The following is an 18,501-nucleotide window of genomic DNA, read 5'->3' on the forward strand; positions in this document are numbered from 1 at the left end:
ACCATTTAAATATATTTGTTAGGTTATTCTTTGTAATTCTGTAACAAATTATTTGTAGTTTTTGATTGTATTTCTAAGGGCAAAACATGAATTTATCAACTTGTTTCATATATTAGTTCATATGTGTTCTTTCATATTACATGCCTGCCTGTTTTAGTTTTAGACTGTACCAAATATATCACCACGAATACCATCAAACCTCTCCCCAATGAGGAGTTTGGATTTTATGGTTTCATGTGCAGGAATTACCTTAAGCCAGCATTTTTAACCATGTCATTATTACTGGGATACTTGATGAAAAAAGAACATCTTCCAATATCGTAGGGTGCTTTTGTATTGGAGATAGACACGGTCCTAGATTAATGCTCTTTTTATGTACAGGCTGATGTGTCTTGAAAGGTGAGGCATAGAGTGTAAAAGCCTTGCGATACAGTAGCCAGGATCCAGACGTTTCTAATCATTTCTTCCCCTTTTCTGTTGTTACTGTCCCTGCTGGTGTGAGCACAGGTCTCCTCTTTTGCTCTTATTCTGTCTTGATCCCTATCTACCTCTAATGTATGATCTGTGACATTATTCCGCTGTCTCATCTAATCCTTGACATATATTATTTTTGCCTTAAATTCCTGCTACACATTGAAATCCTGATGTTACTGGCTGGTGTGCAGTGTGCCAAGTTGGCAAAGGAGCAATTACACCAAAAACAGAAAGGAAAAAGAAGAAGTTGATGTAAGCTACCTCTATGCCTGTGTAAGTGATGGACTGACATATTTGTTCAAAACTTGAAATGATTTCTTCTTAATGGTCACATGTAACCTATCTGCACGTTTAGTTTAGTGATTTCTCACTTATAAACTTGATTAGAAGCGGCAACGGTGATTTTCTCGGTTTATTTTTATTTTATTTTTTATTTTGTTGGAATTTTTTTTTATCATGAGGTGGATCATACAACTCTTTCAAGTTGCTCCCTGCTGTGATTGGCGTCCTTCAATAAACTCTCTGAATGGAGTGCGTAACGTGCTGACGTCAGCGTCACGTTTCTATTGGTTCGTTGCCAGGTTAATTGGTGCGAGGAACCAGCTGTCAACTATTTAGATAACGTGGATGGTGAAGGCTTGGCGGCGGCTCGTTCAAAACACACGGAGGATGGACTCGGCTCGTAGTGGAAACATTTGTCGGTAAGCAGCCCCTCACAGTCCCGCAGAGTGGGCTAGAAATGAGGAAAGTGTGGACCAGGCACCGAGAAATAGCTTGTCAGAGTTTAATGCCTTCGTGTGGCGTTCTAATATACGCGTTAAAGTGAAATAGTGACTTTTGATTACACCAATTTAGGAAGAAAGTGTGGTAGACCATGTTGCTGTGTGAGTACATTCGTACAAATTTTGTGTTGCTAGGTGACTAAATGTAATGTTGAAATGTTAGCCAAAACTTGAGCTAACTGAGTTAGTGGCTGTTGGTAAGTTGGATTTTACGACCGCACTTCTGTGTCGGATTTGGCCCTTCTCCGTCAGTTAATCCAGAAACGCGTCAGGAGACGATGATTATTATTGACAAATACGGTTTTTGAAGCTGTTTAATGATGTGCATATACAGTACCGATGTTGTTTCAACGTATAAAATTTTCGCTCTTTACTTTGTAATGTGTTCTGCAGTTGAGGCTCAAGTCAGATTATTTTTATTTTTTACTACGTCAAAAAAAATTAAAATAAAAAAAATTGGTTAATGTCAGGCAGGGCTTTCAGTCTCTCTCCCACCTGTAAGAATTTACTAAACTATAAAAACGGCTCGACTACTCTTTTCAGCTTCTTCCTTTAGGCTTGGCCAGAGCAGCTCACTCACATGTCCAAACATCTCATCCTTGCTTCTCAAACTTTGTCTCCAAACACCTCAGCCTGAGCTGTCTGATCCACTCCTAATCCTATACTTTCTGGTTACACTCAATAAAAATCTGAGCATCTTCACTTATAAAGAATAAAATACCAGCGGCTTATCGTTATGAACTTGCATTCTAAATAACCCTGTAAACACTAGCAGTCATCACAGTTCAAATCACTGGAGCGGCATGTAAAACCAATCTTGCTACTTAAAAAAAAAAAAGGTTTGTGGCAGAAATTTACTTTGAATTTGTGGTTTTCACCTCATTGCAGGCGTTTCATAAATGGCTCTTGCAGATTTGGTTCAAGATGCAATTATCGTCATGAATGGCCAACCATACACTCATCCCAAATATGTCGGTATTATCAGAAAGGTGGATGCTGGTATGGTGAGCGCTGCAGGTAAGCTCCCCCCTCCCCCCGTTTATTATTTAAGAAAATCCATCATTTAATCCCTTATTCTTTTCTCTGCTAGGTTTTTCCATGTTCTTCAGTCTGAAGCTGGCACAACTGTTGCAGGAAGAAGGGCTTCAGTACCTACGGTCTCCTCCTCCAGTGTGGCTCACGCGTCACCTGATAGGCGAGGGTCAGAACCTGCAGTTCTGCAAGCTGAGGTGACATCTGAACAAGAGTGCAGCAGATCAGAGTTGGCAGCTGATACCTCAAACCCTCAATGCGACACTGGGCACCTGCCAGCGAATATCGCTGAGGAGCAGTCAGAAGGTATTGCATGATTTTGTAGATGGAACTGAACGTAGAAGTTGATCTAATTAATTTGCTTTTCCTCTACAGAATCTGGTCTGGGATCGTCTCAAAGCTCAGAAGCTGCTGAAGCAGGTGCCTGCGATGGAAGAAATGAGGTTTGCATTTAATTTGACTGCGTCATCTTAAGCATGCTCATTCAGCAGGAGAACTTGGCTGAACCCAAAGCCTTCTATTAATGTTCAGGAGATCTCCCCATCTGAAACCCCAGAGAATGGGGCTGCCGCTGCAGCTTCTGGTTCTCAGGGAAGGGAGGAGGAAACTGAGGCCTTCCTCAGGAGCAAAGACGTGACCTGTGGGATCTGCATGGACAAAGTGTATGAAAAGACTGATCTGAAAAGCGGTGTCTTTGGCATCTTGCCCAACTGCAATCACTCCTTCTGTTTACAATGCATAATGACCTGGAGGAAGACCAAAGACCTCGGCCTGGATGTGATAAAGTAGGTTTCTGTAATATTTAAGAGGCAGCAGGATCTGACAAAACCAGAGGGCTTGAAGTGATTCTGATTGACTTTTTCCCTCTTCTCAGACGCTGCCCACAGTGTCGCGTGAGGTCTGCCTTTTATGTGCCGCACAAATACTGGGTTGAAGGACAAGAAAAGGAAGATCTAATTACTGAGTTCAAGCAAAAATTCAGGTGAGGAATAGATCTCATGTCTGCAGAGTTTAGAAAATCCTTTGAGTCTGTCTTCCTGGGTATGTTGTGTAGATGTTAGTTTCAATAGTCCAGCCTTTTCTTCAGATTTCTTACTATAGATTTAAAAAAAAAAATTATATAGTGAGTCTTGCTGTAGATTAAGGTTCCTGAATTAAACTACTCATCTAAATCCTTTGGTTAGGCCAGGGGTGTCAAACTCAAATACACAGTGGGCCAAAATTCAAAACTGGAACAAGGTCGCGGGCTAACGTTAATATTTAAAAAAAAAAATCTTCCTCCAGATATAAGAATGAATCTTTTCTTATGGACTCAAACAAGTTTTGCTGGAAAACTGAATATGGAACAAGCAAAGCTTAATACTAAACAATATATATTAGCTGTATAATACCAGTAGGCCAGCTCTAACAGTAATTTGGTATGGCTTCGCGGGCCAAATGTAATTAGGCTGCGGGCCAAATTTGGCCCGCGGTCCAGAGTTTGACACCTATGGGTTAGGCCATGGTAACTTGGTCCAAAGTTGCTTTCTAAAGGTTTGTTTTGTTTTTAAATAAATATACTCCTCCCAATAAATTGAATCTCTTGAGCTGCTACAGATCTCCCATTCAGCAAAAACTTGCTTTTGTTTTTGCTTATTGCGCCTTTAAGTCCCTTTACCATTAGTACGTACTCGACTCGGCACAGTTCACCAGTTTTCAAGATTTTCATTAGGTCATAGGTCATTCTGATATTAACAGTATGGAGTGTGCAGCAGATGTCATATCTAAGGAAGAGTACTGAAACACAGGTGTGTAGCATTGCTAACTAATTAACAATGGGAGCTACAGAGTGAATCATTCAGCACAGATTTTTACAACATGGCAATTAGAATCAAATTTATGCAAAAGGAACAGAAATCAGTGTGAAGAGAAGTAATGATGAAAAATTTAGCAAAGGAGAACTCTAGGTATTAATTGAAAGGGGATCTATAATGCTGATGCACAACAAATTAAATATGCATATACTGCTCAAAGCCCTGTGCATATTTCACTTAAATCACAATATTTTTTTAGATTTTAAAATTGCTTGTCATCTCAAGCCAGTATAAACATTTAACTGACCCCTCCCTGCTGCCTCTCGTTTGATTCCAGTAAGAAATCCTGCACCTACTACTCTCGATACCAATGCTGCCCCTTCAAAAGCGAGTGCCTTTACCGACATGACAAAAGTCGACACAGCGCGTCCTTTCTGGTAACTACATGGTGATCCGTGAGTGTTTTACGTTCTCCTCCCTCTTAGTGTGTCTAAGATAAGGTTGTATTTACTCTCCCCTCACTCTCTTTGTCCTTGCAGCATTTTGGAGAAGATGACTTTGAGGATGAAGATGATGGAGTGGATCTAATTAGTTTCTTCATAGCCATGACCCTTCTTGGTGATGATGATGACGACCTTGAATTTACTTTTTTACCTTACTAAAACAGTGTAGTTTGAGTGCTCATCTCCCTCCCCCTTTCTTTTATTTTTTTTTTCCTTTTTTGGTCAGTGTTTGAAACCACTGAATGGGGTCTATAACCATCATTGGTCCCTGGAAAATGCATGGCTGCTGCCTTTTTTCTTTTTCTTTTTTTTTTCTTCTTCTTTCCTTTTTAAAAACCACCTGTGTCTTCATGAAATTATTACTGAAACAGCCTACCAGTAGCTTAGACTCAGGATCATCGAGTGGAAAGTACATCTCACTTAAAGGACTCCTAAATTCAGACAGGAACCTGTCTCCAAGTCTGTGCACACTTGGACACTCCAGAACTCATGGCTAGTGGTCTCAGCGTAAGACACCTTTGTTTCTAGTTGGGGTTTATAATTTTTTTTTTTTTAAAAATACTACAGCTGTTATGTGTTTAGCCAACTGTCAGCTTCTCTTCCAACTTCTGAGCGTGCCAATGTAGACATTTCCCTAGTAGCTTGGGCCATTTAGATATTTTTAAAGTGTTATGTCGATGGTAGTTTTAATTGCCCAAGGGTTAAAAAAAAAAAAAAAAGTGTACTGTCCTAATATCTGATATCTGTATAAAAATGATTAGTTGTCACACACCTCCCAGTTTTGGCAAGAACAAATGATTTTATGTCTTTTTTTTTCTTTTCTTTTTTTTAACCAAATTGTACCTGTACACAAAAAATAAAACATTGATTCACTTTGTCTCACTAAAGTGTTTTCTTCATTGGTGCTGTGCTATTCGGGGCATTTCCCTGAATGGTATGCCCACATGGCCTGGGGGTCAGGATGTGCCTAAATCACACCATACAATGAATTCACGTAATGGATTTTCATTAAAAAAAAAAAGTAATTAAATATGGGCTAGTTGGGCTAGTTGGACGAGTCTAACCTTTAAGCAAACAAAGTATTTATCTATGCTGTTGAGTAGCTCCACTGTGGTCTCCAAATAAAAACTTAAAGTGGAAACGACTGAGACATGATGGCAATCTCGCTTCGGTTGCCTCAGGATGCTCGTTCTATTCAGGAATTTCTGGCTTTTGTTTATCTAGTATACGCCGCAGGATAAATCGTGCTGTGTCGCCAGTGAGCTGAATGAATGGCACATCTGACCACTAGGTGGCGATGTTGAACTCCGCCCTTTACCGGTGTCGAAGAAGAAATGTAAACAGCAGTGGCGGTATAGTGAGGCTGGGATGGAGCCACAGGTGTCTGGGAGAGACGGCAAGGACAAACCCGGAGATGGGGCACACAGCTGTCTGAACTCCGGCATGTTTCTTAGCGGATTTGACGGGCAGTCGAGGCTGCTGCTTCGGTCACTGATGTCCGGAACCTCCGGGGCCTCGAGAGCGCTGGGCGTCTTCCACAGGCAGCAACGGGCTAACCCCGATAGCTCACTGTGTGGCTTCATAGAAACACTGTGCAGAGACGAAATAACCCACACCGAGGCAGACACTGAGTTTCTAACCATGTGAGTAAAGTACACAGAAAAAAACAGTGTAGAGTTAGTTTAGTATTCACATAGATATTCTAGGGTACACACACGTGTGAAAAGTAGGGTAAAGATCAAATCAGTTTTTCCTAACCTCTTTTGTTTTAGATCTGGGGTCCTTTGCCACATTTCCTTGCTTTTATTGCAGTCTGATTAAGAAAAATTCACAAAATTCCTTTCTAAGAAGTCCCTTTAATCAGCATTTAGCAAGCACAAATCTCCCCCAAAATGATTTACATTTGTGAAAAAAAGTGTCATAAATACTGATAGTCACAAATCAGTTTTATGTTTTTTTCTAACTCCTGCTTTTTTCTTAAACATGAACTTTTTCTTTGTCTACACAACTTCAGAGACCAGCTGACGGTTTCTTTGGTTTTTCCTTACCTCTTCTAGTAAACCACTAGTCTGCCTGTTTCCACCTTTATTTAAACAAAACCTGCTGTCATTCATCCACCTGGTGCACTCTGTTCTTCCTCGGACCGCTGTACTCCATCTGATCAAATGTCTCAGCCAGGACTCTCGTCCAAACCCGTGGGTGACTGCTCTGTGCAGACAACTCGAAAGAGACCTGGAAACCCACCGTGAGGTGCCTCTGTACACCACACCGTGCAGCCAAAGACTAAAGGAGCTCTCCCAGGGTTTGATCGGATCTGCTGAAACTGGAGGATGGACCAAGTGCTTCAGTGGTCAAACGGCAGAATTTGAATCCCAGAGTACATCTGATTTATCTGAGCTGGGGACACAGAGGAAGAGAAAGGGCAGTTTTGTCAGCGTGGGGTCTGATGGTGAAGAAACGGGATCACAGAGTAAACGGATAAAGATGGATGATAATGAGTGTGTCACAGCTGAAGAACTGAGAGTTCCCAAGGAAATGTCGGGAGCGCCAGAAAGTGATGTTGCAGCAGAAACTCCAGCCTCAGACAGTTCGTGTGGTGGCCTGCCTGAACAGATAAAGGTAAAAACCACTATACAAAGAAGGGTACCCTCTCCACACTGAAATCTTTCTGCCAATTTCAATGTTTGTTTTGTCCTTAGAGAAGCAGAAGTTGTAAAACGATGAGCTGATTTACTGTTTTTGTGTTTATTAGGTCTGTATTCCTCAGATAAAAGAGTTGTTGGAGAGTCAGACGGAGGTAAGAAGATTTTATTTTCTTCTAGCTCATTCAGTGCAGACAGTAAGTGACATTTAGTCTCACTGTCATTCTTTTTGTGTGTTTCAGTGGGACCAGAGCTCCACAGATGTGTTCAAAGTGCTGAACAACTGTGACTCAAACCAAGTATGTCCTCAATAATTTAACCTGCGCTTTTACTTCGAAAACGGGTGGATTTGACTTAAATTACAAAATAAAACTATTCAACAAGATAGAAACTGTCGATTAAAGTGCAAAAGAGCTGTTTTCACACATTTCCATGAAACCAGTTGCTTTTTGCAACCCGAAGAGTCGCCCCCTGCTGTTCATTAAAAAGAATGAAGGTGTAGGGCAATCTTTTAAATCTGTTATACTATTTAAAATCCTTAGGGCTGAGCTGAGGGTGTATCTTAAGCACACACTCCTATAAACAAGATCATATTTATAGGAGGAATAAAAGATATTTAATATAGGACGTGGTTGGGACCATTAAGTGAGTATCAGAGGCATTTTCTTATTGGTCTCTGTTGGGTTCCAGAGAATAGATCAATATTTTATGTATAATCTGCAGTTGTGATTGGACTGAACCCAGGTCCTTACCTGCCCTGTTTAGGTGGAGGTGTTATGCAGCATGCTGAATTTGCCGGGCTTACCTGACCAGGCGCTGCCTAAACTGTGCAGCAGTGTTTTGGCCCTCTCTCCTGACCTCAGCTACAGCACTGCTGCAACGCTCATCAAGAGCCTTCTGCTGGAGAAGGTATAACACCGAATATGAAAAATAAGCAACATGTGTTGCTGTGTTTCATCTTGACAGAATATTGTTTCACCTTACAGGTGCTGTCCCTGTCAGAGCCGGCCTCCAGGTGTCTGGTTACCGCAGTGACATCACTGTGTAGCCGCTATCCCAGACCAGTGTGCCAGGCTCTAATCGGACCAGTACTAGAGAAAGAGAACATAGGTGAGATGAAAGGAAAACGTTTCACTGAAAGTGACTACAGAAATGACTTAATGATGTCCTTCATTCGGGTTTGTGATCTTGGTCAGATGCTAAGATGGTATGTGATTTAATAAGGTCTGGTGTTTACAAGCACTCAGTTAAAGCAGTGTGACATGTGCAAAAGTGATAAATAGGTCCTGCACTTTTCTTAATACTGTGATGCAACATGTCAATCAGTTTTTCTGCAAAGTGCATCACTTCACCATCTCCACCAGCCTGACCAGTTGATACGAGACAGGATGGATCCGTGTTTTCATGTTGTTTACACCAAATTCTCCCCCTACCATCTGAATGTTGCAGCAGAAATCGAGACTCATCAGACCAGGCAACATTTTTCCCAATCTCCTATTGTCCAGTGTTGCTGAGCCCATTTCCTGTTATTACTGACAGCAAATGTACTGTTTATAAAATTTGGGGAAACCTGCAGTCAGCTGAGACTGAAGAAGTCACTTGGATGAGTAACGAAACGTTTCTCCCACAAAACGCTACGACCAGATGAACAGAATCAACTTTTGGAGATTACTGACAGGAGTGACACCCAGTGTGGTCTTCTGCTGCTGTAGCCCATCTGCTTCAAAGTTCATCGTGGTGTGCATTCAGAGATGCTCTTCTGCATACCTTGGTTGTAATTAGTGGTTATTTACATTACCGTTGCCGTGCCCAGCTTGAAGCAGTCTGTCCATTCTCCTCTGATTCCAGCTGTTTCAGTGGATCAACAGATTCTGAAATACTCAGACAAGACCAGCTTGCACCTACTACCATGTCACGTTCAAAGTCACTAAAATAACCTTTCTTCTTCACTCCGATGCTCAGTTATAACTTCAGCGGGTCATGTGTTCATCTCTCTACGGATACAATTGCTCATACTGATTGATAATGTATGCTAACAAGCAGTTGAAAAGATGTACCTCATGACACAGCTGGTGAGCGTGTATGTGCACTGATTGCTTCAGGGAAATCGGAGAGTTGCAGAGCAGCAGAGCAGCAGAGCAGGCATGGATTCAGATCTCTGGTTTAAGTACACATTAACAGGACAGATGCTTTGATGTGATAGAGCTCCTTTTACTCAGGCTTTGCTCCCAGCATGAATTAATCCTTTTGAACATTGTTTTGTTTTCAGGGCCTCCACAGGCTGAGCTGCTAAGCAGACTGATAGAAAGCTGCCTGGATTCTCACTACAGACTGCTGGTGGTTCAGTAAGTATAAAGTTACGTTCTGTTTTCACTTGTAACTGCTGCGACAAAGAAGCTTCGCATAATAACGGACACATGGTTAGTAGTAAATGAGTAACACTCCTGCTTTTTTATGTTTTGTTTTTAAAGAATGACATTGAAGATTGCATGGAGTGAGGCAGTGCTGTCTATTATCCACAGCTTGCTAGACTCAAAGGTAATCCAGGTGATTATTCATGGGAAAGAGCTGCAAGAGCTGTTAGTCATAATACTCACTGCCACTGAGCCACCTGTTTTGCCTGTTTCCCCCCAACAGCCTGTCTTGAATGAAGAACTTTTCACACAGTTCACAGAACAGCTCGTCAGTCAGGCTCCTCGTTTCACAAAGTCTGTGAAGTTTGCAAAAATGATGCTCACAGTACTCACCAAATACAGCACTGATGTAAGTATGCAGATTGGGATCAGATAACGTCTGTACAGTGGATGAAATGGTGTGTGATAACCTTCTGTGTATAAATGATTGCATTTCCAGGTGACTGCTGCACACAAACACTCCTTGTCCAGCTGCCTGATGTTAAATGAGACCTTCCTGAAGAAGTCTCTACAAGCTGCTTTAAAACGAATCGCAGACACGTGACCTCACCACCTTTTCAACTAATTTACATTAAAAAAAAACCTGTATAAATAAATTAAACTGACAATGAAGAATCTTAATTCACCAGGGCTGATATTATTTTTTATTACTCTGACTGTTCACAGGTCTTACAATAACGATTCCTAAATGCTAATCCTTACACTCCTGAATACAACACACCCATGTATCTAACTCAATCTAGTATTAGGACAAAGTTGATACTGAATTACTGTAACCTGCAGACTTTTATTGGTCAGTCTTTACAAATATTTGCAATTTTTTTTTGCAATATCTCATTTAGCAAACATTATTATTACTTATATGGTATTTATTTTTATAATTATTATAAATTATAACTGGCTCCATTGAGTTGTCTTATACATCTGGTGAGGATGCCTCATGGGGGCTTCCAATTGGATGGTTTCCAGGCATACCCAACTAGAAGGAGACCCTGGGGTAGACCTCAAATTTGTTGCATGTATTTCTTGTCTTCAGACCTGGGGATGCCTCAGAATCCCCGTGTGGAAGTGGAAAGTGTTGCTGGGAAGAAGGGCCCTGCATAACCTGCTGCCACCACAGCCTGAATTTGGATAAGCAGAAGCTAGGCTGAATGGATGGGTGGATTAGATCATAATGTCAATTAATTGTATTCATTTTCAAAGCCTCAGGGGGTTTTTTTGCAACTTTTTATTTTGAATTTTCATTGTGACAAGAATATAACAAAAATAAAAGGGGAACAAATTGGGGCACTGTTTCAAGCATCATGAATTAAGTGACAGAATCTTCAAGCCTGTGTTTATATTTATGCCGTTTAGTCCAAGTTGTTGAAAAAGATGACATTTAAGTCGTAGAAAGAAAGTCAGTCTCTCCATCAGATGTTTTTCCTCTATAATCTCTAGCACTTGCTCTACTCGGGAAGGATCCTTCTTAAGGATTTTCCTTGTTATGGCCTTTTCAAATGCGATCAACGGGATTTAAAAAATATATCTTTCCTTTTTTAGAATCAAATCACTGGGTAGCAAACCCAGTAGGAAGATCCTGGGATCCTTAGGGATGCATAGGACATGATGTCATCTGTTAACTTGGATATACTGTCCCAAAATGAGGTCAATTGTGTACACGTCCAAAAAATATGAGAGTGATTGGCATTCGGGTGACTACACTGTCTCAAAGCCTCCATTTTTTTAAAGGTTAAAAAAAGTTATTCAAATTTCGGGGTTCCCAAAAAATGTCTTACAGCGCCTCAAAATCTATTAATACACACCTCATAATTCAGTAGCTTCTAGAACCACCTGTAGCAGCAATAACTTGAAGTCTTTCTGCTTTGTTTTGCTTTATCAGAATCGCATATTGTGGAGGAATACTGACCCACTGTTTTTTTTGTTTGTTTTTTAAAGTTGCTTCACTTCATTGAGCTCTCTTAAAATCCTGCCACAGCATCTCAATCAGGTTGAAGTTTGGACTTTGACTGGGCCATTGCAACATCTTGACTCTTTTTCAGTCATTCTGTTACAGATTAGCTGATGTGTTTAGGCTCATTGTTCTGTCACATGACCCAATTTGTGACAAGCTTTAGCTGTCAGACCAATGGCCTCGCATTTAACTCTAGAATACTTTGGTATACAGAGAAGTTCATTGTCGATTCAATGACTGCAAGGTGCCCAGGCTCCTGTGGCTGCAAAACAAGCACAGATCATCACTCCACCAGTTGGTATGAGGTGTTTGTGCCGATATGTTGTTTGGTTTAACATACCTAAATGCTCCACACAAGCAAACTGATTTATAAGGGAGTTCAAGCAAATGCATCTGATTAACAGCACTTGGTTGTCATTTACACTCTTTATCCTTATAGAAATTGTCAGGGATTTTTCACAGGACTATCATTTTGGAACAAAAAAAAGTACCTGAAACAGCCAGAGCTCAACTTTTGATATTATAATTTACAACAGCATAAAAACTGTAATGACAAAGTTTGACAAAGACAGCTGAATTATGTAGATATTATGTAACTATTTAGCTTTATAAGTAGGTAAGAATCTTTCTGTAGTTTTACAGGTATTTTATTTTTATGTATGTGTTTCTTCACAGGCACACCTTTTTCAATTACTACTAAACAGATATTTTTATGCTTGCTGTTTTATGATATAGATTTTGTTGATTTCTATTGGGGGGAAAAGAAAAAAGCTCGCGCTTTCCGATGACGTCACGGATCGCCTTTATGTCGCGTAACGTACGACGTCACTTCCTTTTCCAGCGTAGCACGACGAGAGCGACGAGCTACCAAGATGAGGTCAGGCCGCATTTTTCCCAATAAATGATTAAAAACCTCATTTTAAACGCGCTTTTCTCTACTGTGTTATTCTTCTAGATACGTAGAGTCGTAATATTGTCCGGCTTTGTTTGTATTTCATGGTATGTTGTAGTTTATTGACGTTAAAGGTGCGGCATGGGACCGGTTCATCGCCGGTGCACCGTCAGCGCGCTAAGTTTCTCAAATGTAATCCGTCGTCATCCGCGTATTTAAAATGCATTTACAGTCTTCATCTAATCTCTGCTGTTTAGTTTAATGCTCTTAAATAACCGGCACATATTTTTTTCACGACTTTTGTGGCTGCTTGGTGAATTTTTAGCGCTGTGCTTTAGCATCATTAGCCGTCTTATTTCTCTTGGTGGCATTTCTAGTGACGTTAACTTTTTTCCTGACGTTTTCTACATTACAGTAAGGTCTCCAGGGATACTTTATATGAAGCCGTGAAGGAGGTCCTGCAGGGCTCCGTGGCCAAGCCGAGGAAGTAAGCAGATCCGAACAGCTGTGATAACCAATGGTTAAAGTGTAATACTGAAAATACCGGACATGTGTGTAACCTGTCATCTCTTTGTAGGTTTGTGGAGTCGGTGGAGCTTCAGATCAGCCTGAAAAACTATGATCCCCAGAAGGACAAGCGTTTCTCCGGCACTGTCAGGTTCGACCTTTTACTGTCTCACCCACCCTTTTCCCTGTGCGTCTCCAGCCCTGTCTGATTATCACAGCGGCCTGTTTAACGGCCATGTAGTACATTAAAAATCAAAGTCCAGACAGGCCAGGAGCAGACATGGAGAAGTACTCTGGGTAGTCTGACTGAGCTTACTCAGCTTTCTGCTGGGGAAGGCGAAGCAGGCGGACCCCAACCCTGGGTCTTAAAACATGAGGGGAGGCTTTGAGTGGCTGAGCTGCTAAGTTCACGCCCTCATGCCGACCAATTTGCTTTGTATTACCTAAGAGGTCAGCTGGACGCCAGCCCCTGTGGTGGTATGGGTAAGACTTTTTCTACTCCACAGTAAAGTCAGGTGGTCTCATAAAGGGTCAAATCATATCATCACATGTTGAATGAGTTGATTATTTCTCAGAGGTTGAAATGTGGTTGTGAGCACAGTCACTAAAAATGTTTTGTTGACATGCAGGCTGAAGACTCTCCCCAGGCCAAAGTTCTCCGTGTGCATCCTGGGAGACCAGCAGCACTGCGACGAGGCCAAAGCTGCCGACATGCCACACATGGACATCGAGGCTCTGAAGAAGCTCAACAAGAACAAGAAGCTGGTCAAGAAGCTCGGTAAGGTGTCCACAAGATTACAAACTGCCTCATCTGTGACCAAAGTCTGTCAAGGCTTCCTAACGTGCTTGTTTCTTCCTCTTCCAGCCAAGAAGTATGATGCTTTCCTGGCCTCTGAGTCTCTGATCAAGCAGATCCCTCGTATCCTGGGTCCTGGGCTGAACAAGGCCGGCAAGTTCCCCTCACTGCTCACCCACAATGAGAACCTGAACACAAAGGTGGATGAAGTCAAGTCCACCATCAAATTCCAGATGAAGAAGGTGTGTTCTGCTGCTTCCTGGCTTTATGGTTTCATTATCTAACACTTGGTTTGAAGAAGTTGATCAGTGTGGAGTAACCTTGCTGCTCGTTGCAGGTGCTTTGTCTGGCTGTGGCCGTAGGACATGTGAAGATGACAGAAGACGAACTTGTGTACAACATCCACCTGGCTGTCAACTTCCTGGTGTCGCTGCTGAAGAAGAACTGGCAGAACGTGCGTGCCCTCTACGTCAAGAGCACCATGGGCAAACCCCAGCGCCTCTACTAAATACAGTTTTTCTATTAATAAAAGTGGAGATTCTCCAAAGTCGGCTGCTCTGAGTGATTTATTTTTTTAGATTTCATTACTGAGGTCTTGTATCACTAACTGATAATCTGAAGTTCACTTATGTGTAACTGTGTAATACATAGTTACATAACTCTGTTAACTTTAGTCTGTATAATGTAGTGAAATTCAGGTTTTGGGAGAAATTACAGGAAGGGCCTCAGGTTTTCATGCCTCATTCTACCATTAAGCTTCTTCCCTCAACATGCACCCTTCTATGAACACATCAGGGCCAACTCAGGGCTCAGCGGGAATACCAGAGTGCCCTGGGATTGAACCACCAACCCAGTCCAGTGAGCCTGGGTATTCATCCCAAATATTTGGTGCATGGCCATTAGGTGTCTCTGTTGGTCTGCTTTGGCGTGCATTAGCTGGACCTCAAGATGTTTGTTGTCATTTCGTATGGACACAGCCTAAAATGAAACACTTTTTCTCACCAGCCTCTACAGTGCAAAAAGCTTGAACTGTCCTCCAATGGCCTTGGATAAATAAAGGTCTAATATTCGACTGATGCAGATCACAAATGTGTATGTAGAGTGAAAAACGGGAAGCAGAGTGTTAATAAGATCTACGGTTCCTGATCTATGTAATCCCCTCATGGGACCCCTGTACCCTTGTGTCCTGTCCTGCTGAAACCTTTAAAACCTAATTATTTATTCATGAGATTAAGTGAACAAGCTACTCCCTTTGCTTCTACAAGAATATAGAGTGTAGTATAACATGGTGTATTATATAGTATGGATGCAGGGTGAACTGTGGAATTGGTGCATTTGATTTATTAACTGGTACAACACTAGTTTTAATTTACCACATACAAAAACACAGCTTCCCATGAGCCTCTTGGGCCAGTCGTCCTATTCTGGTCTGACTGTGGATCTCTTAATAGGATTATCTATTCTCAGGACTGGAGAAAGGCTGAGGAGCAAATGAGCCAAACACTGACCCGTGAGAATATGTTTGTGCTTTCACAAATGATGAAGAGTCCACTGTGAACTCTGAAGTGAATCTGAATACTGTAATCAGGCTTTCTCTGACATTTGGATTAACTCTGGTGAAAGAGGCTGACGCAGTAATGAGCGCTGAGGTGAGTCTAACCAGCTGTCCTACCCGTTCCTTTAATCAGTCATTTAACACCTCGGAGGGCTGATAATGTCTTTCAAATATTTTCAGCCAGAGGCAGAGATAAGCAGCTACAACCTGCCCAACATGCCAGACAGTGACGACAGCGGAGAAGGTTAATGGCTTAAGAATAATAATTTTTTTAAAAGGTCTCGAAACAAAAGTTTCTAAATCAGTTTGAACTTTTTAACAGAAACTAGCCAAGAGGAGCCGCCAATCGCAAGCTGGAGTGAGCTGCCCATCATAGAGCGCGTTGGCCTCAATAGGTGACATTCATACGTACAAATACAACCAAATGATAACCGCCAGATTTAATTAGAAGTGATATCAAACTGTCAGACTTCTTGTTTCCTAACAGTGTAGAGATGTCAGAGAAGGATTTGGAGGTAAGTAGTCTACACTTCCCCTTCATTAAATCCATTCAGTAGGTTTTAAACTTTGTTTTTTAATGTGCTGCACTTGAAAATTTACATACAGGATTATTTGATTATAAGTTCAAGATTTTTGTATTTCTGAACAGCTACGGTTTCATTAAAGTTTATTTATCCTTAAATCTCAACAGCAGGCAGAGCCACAGGTATCTGAAATGCAGGAGGACGCTGAGAACTTGAATGAAGTTGTTATATTTTTGTTTCTTCTCCTAGACAGCTTTCTCTCAGATCGCCTTGTCTCTCCGCTGTGATCAGTACACCCTGAAGCAGAGGCTGCAGGCGGAGGAGCACGCCCGTAACCTGGCTGAGGAGAACATCCAGCTAGAGCTGAGCAGAGGCAGGGAGACCCTGGAGGTACTGTACGTAGCAGGCTATTATCTGTAGTGAGTCCTTTTGGTCCCAGCAGGCTGCAAATACAAGTGTGATCCTGTGGGATTTCAGATACTGAAGAGCCTGTGTTTGGACAACAAGCGCAGCGAGATCCTGCAGAAGCTGGAGCTGTCCCTGGACATCCTCGGAGGCACCGTGGACCGGATCTCTAACACAGCAGAGGTGCTCGGTGCCGTGCATCAGGTACACTATGGGTCAGGCTCAGTTAAAAACAAGTGTTACTGCTATATTGGGACCAGCACTGGGAGTAGGAGATTTCTCTTTATTTCCTGCTTTGTTTAGGAGGCTCGAGTGAGTAGAGCAGTGGAACTCATGGTGGCTCACGTGGAGCGCCTGAGGAAGCGATATGACAGAAATCTAGCTGAGCTGGAAGAAGCCAGAAGGATGATGATGCAGCAGCAGAGCTCCTGCAGAAACATCACAGATCCCAGAGCCTCCACAGGTTTCTGCATCAGTGGTGTGTTTCTTGTCACTTGTCTTCTTCTGCAGTTGTGTGCAAAGTTTGAGTAATTGCTGGATTTATTGTTGTAGATCCAGAGGAAAGTGACAACATAAAGAAAGATACTCAGCAGGTATGCATATTTGGATACTTGTAGCGTCTAATGTAGGTTTAAGCAATCTTTTGAACTTGAATCTGCCTTTTATCTGTGTGTTTGTTTGTTTGTTTTTTAACAAGAAGCACATCCGTAGAAGGGTCTGTGTATCAGTAATTTCCAGCCAAACTCAGGTAAGGGAGGTTTCCTGAATAAACCTTCCTGCTTTTTTCTCATGTTATCAGCCATAAACCACAGGGAGGGTCTTCTTTGTCTCCAGGATAGGAAAAAGCAAGACTCCAGAAAGCGTCTCTCTTCCAGCAAGAAGGCTGTCCCTTTTTGCCCGTCTCCCATGAGCTCAGAGTCCAGCTGCTCTTTCATGAACAAGGACGACAGATACTCAGTGGAGGACAGGTGAACTAGAGCCAACAGGCATATTTTTTGGTATCCTAACTACATGGTAACATTTATCACGAACATGTCTTACTTCAGGCCGCACAATCCAGATGAAACTCCATCAGAAGCTCTTCCAGGACCCGCTCCCATCCTAACCCCAGAGAGCCCCCCATCAAAACCAGTGAACAACAGCAGGACTCTGAACAAAAAGTATGGCACTATTCAGAGGAGGTGGACTAACTGAGAGGCACAACAGCCTGCAGTATTGACCAATTTCTGAAGCGTTTCGTGTCAGTATTGGTTGCTGCTGGCCCTGGGGCCTGTGTCTAGTTTGACAAATACAGCTCTTACTAAAGTCAGCATTAGCAACTTTATCAACAAAAAAGCATCACAAGCTTCAAGAAGTTGGAACTGAGGAAAGTGCTTTTATATTTACAGCTTCTCTCTGGATACTTTGCGGCACAGACACAGGGGCAAAGCAGTCTTATCCAACAAAGGAAGGGAGAAAAAGATGGCAAATATCTGCAGACGGATCTCCACAGTGGGGACGTAAGTGGACACGTCATGTTTGTTCTTTTTCAAAAGTGTATTATTTCTGATAACTTTGGATAAACACTGACCGACTGCTCTCTTCAGGTGGAGGCAACATCCTCTGACTCACTGGCTGCAGCGCTGCCGGCTGGTTCTCCTGTGCACGTTTGTGATTTTCTGTGTCGTAACACTGAGTTACTTCTTGTGGTAGTTTCATGAAACACAGTCATCAGTGCTTCACGTGAATTAGTGTGTCGACAATTGAAGGCTATTTGTAAACAAACATAAAATGGTTTTTGATGCCCTGCTTTTGGTCGTTCATTGTGTTTGTCACAGGGAATCACACATTTTGGTAACATCCATCCATTTTCTGCTGCTCATCCAGTTCAGCTGTCATAAATATGGGCTCAAATTGTGGTCATAAATATTTTGTACTTGTAAATCAGGATTTGTGTGTGTAAAAATAATTTGTGTGTGCGTAAAAAAGATTTGTGTGTGGACTTAGCCAAAAAGTACGTGTGAAACTCTGCACTCAAGTTTCAAGTTACAAGTACGAATTTTGACCCTATTTTTCTTCCTTTCAGCTGATTGGTCAATGTCATGTCAATCACAAATTTAACAATCCAATCAGCGAACAGATGGGTTTGGCTGTTTGAGGGGCGCTTTTTTAAACTGCAGGTCCTTGAAGGGTGATACAGTTTGAAGCTGGAGGATCGCTATATAAATGTCCGATAGAAGCTAGGTCCC

General features: G+C 41.9%; 4 protein-coding genes across 9 annotated transcripts; all 4 read left to right on the forward strand.

Moving 5' to 3' along the window:
• The first annotated feature begins 990 nt into the window (after positions 1-990).
• Positions 991-5,480, forward strand: mkrn4 (makorin, ring finger protein, 4). Of its 2 annotated transcripts, none has more exons than XM_014339542.2 (8): positions 991-1,175; positions 2,145-2,273; positions 2,347-2,594; positions 2,664-2,731; positions 2,820-3,073; positions 3,163-3,270; positions 4,419-4,536; positions 4,621-5,480. In XM_014339542.2, the coding sequence occupies exons 1-7, from the start codon at positions 1,102-1,104 to the stop codon at positions 4,531-4,533; spliced, it is 996 nt and encodes a 331-aa protein (XP_014195028.1). In that variant the 5' UTR covers positions 991-1,101; the 3' UTR covers positions 4,534-4,536; positions 4,621-5,480. The 2 variants fall into 2 exon arrangements, with proteins under 2 accessions (XP_014195028.1, XP_014195026.1); XM_014339540.2 differs by having other exon boundaries at positions 4,419-4,518; positions 4,621-5,479.
• A 392-nt stretch (positions 5,481-5,872) lies between these two features.
• On the forward strand, positions 5,873-10,212 carry fance (FA complementation group E). 2 transcript variants are annotated; one of them, XM_042228051.1, is made up of 10 exons: positions 5,873-6,227; positions 6,642-7,203; positions 7,337-7,381; positions 7,469-7,525; positions 7,992-8,135; positions 8,213-8,336; positions 9,496-9,571; positions 9,698-9,773; positions 9,864-9,989; positions 10,080-10,212. In XM_042228051.1, exons 1-10 carry the CDS (start codon positions 5,953-5,955, stop codon positions 10,182-10,184), a joined length of 1,590 nt encoding a protein of 529 aa, XP_042083985.1. In that variant the 5' UTR covers positions 5,873-5,952; the 3' UTR covers positions 10,185-10,212. The 2 variants fall into 2 exon arrangements, with proteins under 2 accessions (XP_042083985.1, XP_005914913.1); XM_005914851.3 differs by having other exon boundaries at positions 5,876-6,227; positions 9,698-9,764.
• Positions 10,213-12,359: 2,147 nt separating this feature from the next.
• On the forward strand, positions 12,360-14,336 carry rpl10a (ribosomal protein L10a). The gene is made up of 6 exons (XM_005914852.2): positions 12,360-12,471; positions 12,902-12,973; positions 13,064-13,144; positions 13,623-13,771; positions 13,859-14,031; positions 14,127-14,336. Exons 1-6 carry the CDS (start codon positions 12,467-12,469, stop codon positions 14,295-14,297), a joined length of 651 nt encoding a protein of 216 aa, XP_005914914.1. The 5' UTR covers positions 12,360-12,466; the 3' UTR covers positions 14,298-14,336.
• Positions 14,337-14,413: 77 nt separating this feature from the next.
• Positions 14,414-18,174, forward strand: LOC102290956 (inositol 1,4,5-triphosphate receptor associated 2). Of its 4 annotated transcripts, none has more exons than XM_005914853.3 (13): positions 14,414-15,438; positions 15,525-15,588; positions 15,667-15,739; positions 15,832-15,859; positions 16,118-16,258; positions 16,346-16,477; positions 16,577-16,751; positions 16,826-16,866; positions 16,971-17,021; positions 17,108-17,241; positions 17,320-17,433; positions 17,662-17,772; positions 17,860-18,174. In XM_005914853.3, the coding sequence occupies exons 1-13, from the start codon at positions 15,427-15,429 to the stop codon at positions 17,963-17,965; spliced, it is 1,182 nt and encodes a 393-aa protein (XP_005914915.1). In that variant the 5' UTR covers positions 14,414-15,426; the 3' UTR covers positions 17,966-18,174. The 4 variants fall into 4 exon arrangements, with proteins under 4 accessions (XP_005914915.1, XP_042083998.1, XP_005914916.1 ...); XM_042228064.1 differs by having other exon boundaries at positions 16,974-17,021; XM_005914854.3 differs by having other exon boundaries at positions 16,577-16,736.
• The last annotated feature ends 327 nt before the right edge of the window (positions 18,175-18,501 follow it).

The sequence above is a fragment of the Haplochromis burtoni genome, unplaced genomic scaffold (genome assembly GCF_018398535.1).
Source record: "Haplochromis burtoni strain Fernald_Lab_line unplaced genomic scaffold, NCSU_Asbu1 Contig_9, whole genome shotgun sequence".
In the NCBI taxonomy this organism is placed as follows: domain Eukaryota; kingdom Metazoa; phylum Chordata; class Actinopteri; order Cichliformes; family Cichlidae; genus Haplochromis; species Haplochromis burtoni.

Bases quoted from the DNA above. Each gene is read 5' to 3' on its own strand.
- mkrn4 (XM_014339540.2), top strand. From the start codon at position 1,102: ATGGTGAAGGCTTGGCGGCGGCTCGTTCAAAACACACGGAGGATGGAC. The intron at 2,595-2,663 runs GTATTGCATGAT...TTTCCTCTACAG, and splicing joins CGCTGAGGAGCAGTCAGAAG to AATCTGGTCTGGGATCGTCT. The intron at 3,271-4,418 runs GTGAGGAATAGA...GTTTGATTCCAG, and splicing joins GAGTTCAAGCAAAAATTCAG to TAAGAAATCCTGCACCTACT.
- fance (XM_042228051.1), top strand. From the start codon at position 5,953: ATGGAGCCACAGGTGTCTGGGAGAGACGGCAAGGACAAACCCGGAGAT. The intron at 9,572-9,697 runs GTAAGTATAAAG...TTGTTTTTAAAG, and splicing joins TACAGACTGCTGGTGGTTCA to AATGACATTGAAGATTGCAT. The intron at 9,774-9,863 runs GTGATTATTCAT...TCCCCCCAACAG, and splicing joins TAGACTCAAAGGTAATCCAG to CCTGTCTTGAATGAAGAACT.
- rpl10a (XM_005914852.2), top strand. The intron at 12,974-13,063 runs GTAAGCAGATCC...ATCTCTTTGTAG, and splicing joins TCCGTGGCCAAGCCGAGGAA to GTTTGTGGAGTCGGTGGAGC. The intron at 13,145-13,622 runs GTTCGACCTTTT...GTTGACATGCAG, and splicing joins CGTTTCTCCGGCACTGTCAG to GCTGAAGACTCTCCCCAGGC.
- LOC102290956 (XM_005914853.3), top strand. The intron at 16,259-16,345 runs GTACTGTACGTA...GTGGGATTTCAG, and splicing joins GAGGCAGGGAGACCCTGGAG to ATACTGAAGAGCCTGTGTTT. The intron at 17,022-17,107 runs GTAAGGGAGGTT...CTTTGTCTCCAG, and splicing joins TAATTTCCAGCCAAACTCAG to GATAGGAAAAAGCAAGACTC.